Source organism: Mandrillus leucophaeus, unplaced genomic scaffold (assembly GCF_000951045.1).
Source record: "Mandrillus leucophaeus isolate KB7577 unplaced genomic scaffold, Mleu.le_1.0 Scaffold479, whole genome shotgun sequence".
In the NCBI taxonomy this organism is placed as follows: domain Eukaryota; kingdom Metazoa; phylum Chordata; class Mammalia; order Primates; family Cercopithecidae; genus Mandrillus; species Mandrillus leucophaeus.
The window spans coordinates 562,977-569,437 of record NW_012105131.1 but is presented as its reverse complement, the minus strand read 5'-3'; the positions used below and the strand labels follow the sequence as shown (position 1 = coordinate 569,437).

Here is a 6,461-nt window from a genome sequence, read left to right as displayed (position 1 = left end):
TGGCTCATGCCTGCAATTCCAGCACTTTGGGAGGCCGAAGCAGGTGGATCACCTGAGATCGGGAGTTCAAGACTAGCCTGACCAACATGGCGAAAGCCCGCCTCTACTAAAAATACAAAATTAGCCGGGCGTGGTGGCACATGCCCATAATCCCAGCTACTCAGGAGGCTGAGGCAGGAGAATTGCTTGAACCCGGGAGGCAGAGGTTGCGGTGAGCCGAGATCGCGCCACTGCACTCCAGCCTGGGCAACAAGAGTGAAACTCCATCTCTAAATAAATAAATAAATACAGAGAGCCTACTTGAGGTTTCCAAAAGGAACCCAACCTCGGACTGGGGTCAGGCGTATATTGGGTTTCCTCTACTAGAGGCGCTCAACACCAAGAAAAGCCTGGGGACTGCCTGGCCCACCCCTGTCCCTTTGCTCCCTGGAGAGATAAGTCCCAAGCACCACCAGCCCAGGTCCATTTCTTACCTGTCAGCATCTCCATCCCATAACCAGAATCCTCTGATGGCAGGTGCCCAGGCATTGAGTCTGTCATTTCCTCAGAGGTTGGCGAGGGGTCTGAAGACGAAACTCCAAATGACACGGGTGTCTTCTGCCTGTCATACTCCTGTCACAGTCCCTCGGGGACCACCCAACCCAGTCTCCCCACAAACAAGAGTCCTTTTCTTTCTCTCCCTTTTTTTTTTTTGTTCGAGATGGAGTCTCACTCTGTCGTGCACACTGGAGTGCAGTGGTGCCATCTCAGCTCACTGTAACCTCCCCCTCCCGGGTTCAAGTGATTCTCCTGCCTCAGCCTCCCGAGTAGCTGGGACTACAGGTGTCAGCCACCACACTTGGCTAATTTTTGTATTTTTAGTAGAGATGGGATTTCACCGTGTTGGCCAGGCTGGTCTCTAACTCCTGACCTCAGGTGATCCGCCCACCTCGGCCTCCCAAAGTGCTGGGATTACAAGTGTGAGTCACCTTGCCTGGCCATTTCTTTTTTTTGAGATAGGGTCTCACTGTGTTGCCCAGGCTGGACTATAGTGGTGTGACCACAGCTCACTGCAGCCTCCAACTCTTGGCCTCAAGTGATCCTCCTGCCTCAGCCTCCTGAGTAGCTACACCTACAGGCACATACCACCACATCTGGCTAATTTTTTGTATTTTTCGTAGAGATGGGGGTCTCACTATGTTGCCCAGGCTGGTCTTGAACTCCTGGCCTCAAGCAATCCTCTTGTGTCAGCCACCCAAAATGCCGGGATTACAAGCATGAGCCACTGTGCCCGGCACTGTCTTGGCTTCTAACAGTCACCCTATACTGAGGCTCCAGGGCCCAAAACTACCGTCTCCTCTGAAGATGTGGAAAATGAGGCTTGGCAGGGGGTAGGGTCAAACTCGGAGCCTCTCATGCCCACGCCTTTTTCTTCTCTCCAGCCTCACAAATCCCAGGGGAGCCAAGCCAGGGAGGTGAAGTTTGAGGGGACCTTCTGGAAGGTCAGAGCTGAGAACACTGATTCACAACATAGGGGGCAGATGTGGCCAGAAAAAGCATTCATAATACCCTAGTAGCTCTCAGAATCCAAGGAGAGAAACAGCAGCCTGGAGGCCTCTTCTTCACCAGGGCTGACCCTCAGGAGGCTAACGGTCTGGCCCTCATTTCTGCAGGGGGTGGTCCCTTACCTGGGATGGTGACCTGAATGATGTCCAGATCCTCTGGCTCAATTTTGATAGGCCTCAGCCCGCCCAGCTCCCCGGAGGTTCCTGCCAGGAGGAAAGGAAAGATCCAGTCAAGTCTGGCATGAACTTGACTGGGCAGAGTGAGTCTTTCCAGAACATTCTGCTGTCTGTAACTTGTTAGTGAGGCCCTACCTAGGACAAGTCACGTCAGACCCCTGGCTCCTGTCCAGACTGGAACTGGAGGTTGGGGCGCCCCCAGGCCACACTTAGGGGCTCCAATTTACAGACCCGGTGATGGAGGCCCCTCCAGAGGGGAGGTTGCTGGTCCAAGAGCCTGGAGCCTGAGTCTGGGCATCAATAGGAGGCAGTGGTGATGCCAGCACCCAGGTCTCCATGCCCCCAACCCCAGTAAGCTCCCAGCATGCCTTGCACCTCAGCGTGGCGAGGCCTGGGGGATGCAGGTGGGCAGAGGAGGCTCGTTAGCACTTCAGGCTCATGGGCTGAGTTGAGCTCCTCCCCAAGGCTGCCGGGTAGGGCTGGTGGTTGCCCTCCCAGCCCATGACACACACAGTGGGCCCTGTTCCTTCTCACCTGGCCCGCAGTCTTCAGACATGCTGCCCTTGTCTGACCTGTGAAGGGAAGCAGGAAATGACATCTGTCAGCCAAGTCCAGGGCCACCGTGCCCCAGCCTTGCCCCTCCAGGCAGTCGGGGCCCACTGCAGTCACCACTGCAGAAGGCATCCCTGCCCCGTCACCCCCTGGCCCTCCAGGATGGTGCCTCTCACCTCCACCAGGGAGAGAGGTTCCCCGTGCCCTGGTCTCCAGGGACCACAATCTCCAGGGGTGGCCGAGCCAGGCACCTGCTCACTCTCCTGGGGTGAACCATCTAGGGATCCCCCTTCCTCACCATCTGGGAGCTCTGGGGCTCCTGGCCTTGACACAGTGTCCCTTCTTGTGGGGGACTGAGACCTGCAGGGCCTGGAAAGGGTTAAGAATCTGGAGAGGGGGCTGGGGAATGAAGGTGGCAGGGACCCTGGGATGGATGATTTGGTTAATTCCCTCCCTCCCAGAGAACTGCAGGGAGATCCCTGATATGATGTGAGGATTCTGGGCTAAACAGCCCACCCCTGCCCCTAAAAGGTCAGAACGTGCTTGAGGGGTGTTGGTGGATGGTAGCCAAGCTGAGTGCTAGGGGCAGGGTCTGGTGGGCACTCAGGACAGGCATTGAACCTGGTGTTGGTATGTATGTATGTATGTATATGTATATATGCATCCATGTGTTTATTTTTTTGAGATGAAGTCTTGCTCTGTTGCCCAGGCTGCAGTGCAGTGGCACAATCTTGGCTCACTGCAACCTCTGCTTCCAGGATTTAAGCAATTCTCCTGCCTCAACCTCCCGAGTGGCTGGGACTACAGGCATGCACCACCATACCTGGCTAATTATTTTTGTATTTTTAGTAGAGACAGGGTTTCGCCATGTTGGCCAGGTTGGTTTCGAACTCCTGACCTCAGGTGATCTGCCTGGCTCAGCCTCCCAAAGTGCTGGGATTACAGGCGTAAGCCATCATGCCCAGCTGCATGTTTGTATTTTTGAAACAAGGTCTTACTCTGTTGCCCAGGCTGGAGTGGAGTGCAGTGGTGTGATCAGAGTTCACTGCAGCCTTGACCTCCCAGACTCAAGCAATCCTCCCACCTCAGCCTCCCAAGTAGCTGGGACCACAGGTACCAGCTACCACACCCAGCTTACTTTTTATTTTTTGTAGAGACAAGGGTCTCACTATGTTGCCCAGGCTGGTCTCAAACTCCTGGGATCAAGAGATCCACCCACCTTGGCCTCCCAGAGCACTGGGATTACAGGAGTGAGCCACCAAGCCCGGCCTGGCGTGGGTGTGTATTTATTTTGAGACAGAGTCTAGCTCTGTCACCCAGGCTGGAGTACAGTAGTGCAATCTCACCCGGCTAATGTTGTGTTTTTAGTAGAGATGGGGTTTCACCATGTTGCCCAGGCTGGTCTTGAACTCCTGCCTCAAGAGATCCGCCTGCCTTGGCCTACCAAAGTGCTAGGATTGCAGCTGTGAGCCACCGCGCCTGGCCTAGTGTGGGCATTTAGAGGCTTCTGAGAGAGGTGACATCTGGCTAGATGTTGGGGGCAGAAGAGTTCTCTAGGTGAGCGTTCTCTAGGCAGAGGGAAGTAGGTGGAGTCTGTTTTCCCTTGCCCTCCCTTTGCACCTTCGAGGGGTGGTGGTGTGGTGGGAGCCGCCCTGGGTCCCCTCTTGCAGGTAACACAGCCTCAGCCCAGAGCAGGGCTGGCTGTGGGCCTCCGGGGCCGGGGCGGGGCCTCACCGAGCATTTCCAGCAAGGTCAAGGACGGTGGCCCTAGAGACCTCTGCAGAGGTGTCCTCTGGCGGGCTGGCTGGCTCCAGCTTCGTGGTGTCTTTGGTAAACTTGTTCCCTGTGGGGAGAGACAGGGAGGTCAGGGTGAAGGTCCTCTGGCTTCCTCTTGCTGCAGGGCCCCTGGGCAAAGGTCTCCGTGTGAAGCTGGGGGAATCCTGGGGATAGGACCTGGCCTCTGCCCATCCTTGTGGGTGCCTTGTCCAGCCAACAGCCAGGAACGGGTCCTGGGGAAAGACTCTGCCGCCAGAAGGAGGAACAGCAGCCTTAGTGCCAGAGGCGGCCAGAGATTTGGGAGAGCAAGGGGCAGGAGGAAGGGGAGGCAGCAACCAGAGATGGTTCTCCTGCCCTCCAACATACTATGGGGGCTGAGCCCTTAGAAAAGGGCCAGGGCTTCCCCACGGCTGCATCACGGGACCAGGTTCTCATTTCATCGTGCCAGGAGCCCAGAGGAAGGCGCTATTATCATCCCCATGTCACAGATGTGGAAACCGAAGACCATAAGATCTTGCCCAAAGTCACAGAGCTGGTGGGAGGCGGGACCGGAACTGGGGTGCCAGGTACATGGCCCCCCAAGATCCATGATGCTTTTGCTGCCCCGCATCTTCCTCTTGGGACAGGTGTGCTGGCCCACGGGCCACTGCATGAGCTCTGGAGTCACACCGCTGGGCACGCAGCAGGGACCCGTGCCCACCAGCTGGGCTTCCGTTCCTCTGTCTGCACGTGAGGATAGGAGTGGAGCCACCTTCATAGGATTGTTGGAATCAGATTAAAATAAAACATGCTGGCAGCTTCGAAGAGAGCCTGGTATAGGTACAGGGTCACTAACCTGAAACAGGTTAGTGTTCAGCTTTAGTACTATCTCTCCAGGGCATTCGAAGCTGGTAGGGGTTTTCCTGACAGTCTGTCAGCACCTAGGAGCCCGGGACCCGTTTCTGTCCCAGGACACAGAAGCCAGAGCCCAGCCTCCCTCCCTGTCTGAGGGGAGGCGCTCAGGAGGACCAAGTCCAGGGCGGTGGCAGCTGGGGTTCTGTTGGGGAATCAACCTGGAAACTTCAGAATGGACTAGATGGTCCCCACATACCTGTGAAAATTCGCTCATCAAACATCCTGGGGAGAGAAGAGAGACAGGCATGAGAACGGTGCAGGCTGGAGGGCTCTCCCGGGGCTTGGGGAGATGCCCCAGGTCCCCTTCGGTGGTGGTCACTGAATGGCACATGCACAGCTACGGCTTCAGACCTGGGCACTGAGCACACATGCAGGCAGGAGAGGGCATGTCGGAGTCTCAAAACATCCCAAACCGTTTATTTATATTCTTATTTTTGGAGACAGAGTCTCACTTTGTCACCCAGGCTGGAGTGCAGTGGTGCGATCTCGGCTCACGGCAACCTCCGCCTCCAGGGTTCAAGCGATTCTCCTGCCTCAGACTCCTGCGTAGCTGGGACTACAGACGTGCGCCACCGTGCCCTGCTAATTGTTGTACTTTAATTAAATTAATTAATTAATTTCTTTTTTTAGATGGAGTCTTGCTCTGTCGCCCAGGCTGGCGTGCAGTGGCGTGATCTCGGCAGGGGAGTGGGGCGTCTCAGTGTGAAAACAGAAGTCATCGTCAGCCTCGCACCCCTGGCTCTGCCTCCCATGACTGGCGTTTTTGCCTGTGTTCTAATTTCCTGCTAGGTCCCCCTTGAATCTCCACCTCCCGGGTTCAAGGGATTCTCCTCCCTCAGTCTCCTGAGTAGCTGGGATTACAGGCGTGTGCAACCACACCCGGCTAATTTTTGTATTTTTAGTAGAGACGGGGTTCCACCATGTTGGCTAGGTGGGTCTCGAACTCCTGACCTCAGGTGATTCGCCTGCCTCGGCCTCCCAAAGAACTGGGATTACAGTAACTGGGACTGCAGGCACCTGCCACCATGCCTGGTTAATTTTTAAAATATTTTTCAGACAGGGTCTTGCCATGTTGCCTCGGCTGGTATCAGGCCTGTTTTATGTAAATGAGGCACAGAGTGGTTAAGTAACTTGCCCAAGGATGCCCAGGTCGGAAATGTCTTCACGTGCACTGATGCACTTAATGATGTTTTAATTCATGAGGGAAATGAGGTCAATGAAAAAACACCTTATGCTTATTAAACATCTGCTACATGTCAGGTGTGTTTCATCTACTTTTTCATTTTATGTTAGGAAAACTTGGGTGGCGGGGGCCATCATTATCCCTTTTCCCTTTGTTTTTTTTAGATTTAAATTTTAATTTTTTTTGAGATGGAGTCTTACTCTGCCGCCCAGGCTGGAGTGCAGTGGCGCTATCTTGGCTCACTGCAAGCTCCGCCTCCTGGGTTCACGCCATTCTCCTGCCTCAGCCTCCCGAGTAGCTGGGACTACAGGTGCCCGCCACCACGCTCGGCTACA

The 6,461-nt window shown here is 55.1% G+C and overlaps 1 protein-coding gene across 1 annotated transcript in view; it reads right to left on the bottom strand.

Annotated features, from left to right (window-relative positions):
- GTF2IRD1 (GTF2I repeat domain containing 1) overlaps positions 1 to 6,461 on the bottom strand; it is a 50,565-nt gene that overhangs the window by 20,452 nt on the left and 23,652 nt on the right. The window contains exons 9-13 of the mRNA XM_011995239.1: positions 5,140 to 5,301; positions 4,008 to 4,116; positions 2,256 to 2,293; positions 1,668 to 1,748; positions 474 to 563 (exon numbers count right to left, since the gene is read on the bottom strand). Of these exons, the coding sequence (XP_011850629.1) occupies positions 474 to 563; positions 1,668 to 1,748; positions 2,256 to 2,293; positions 4,008 to 4,116; positions 5,140 to 5,301 (480 nt within the window). The remainder of the gene's footprint in view (positions 1 to 473; positions 564 to 1,667; positions 1,749 to 2,255; positions 2,294 to 4,007; positions 4,117 to 5,139; positions 5,302 to 6,461) is intronic.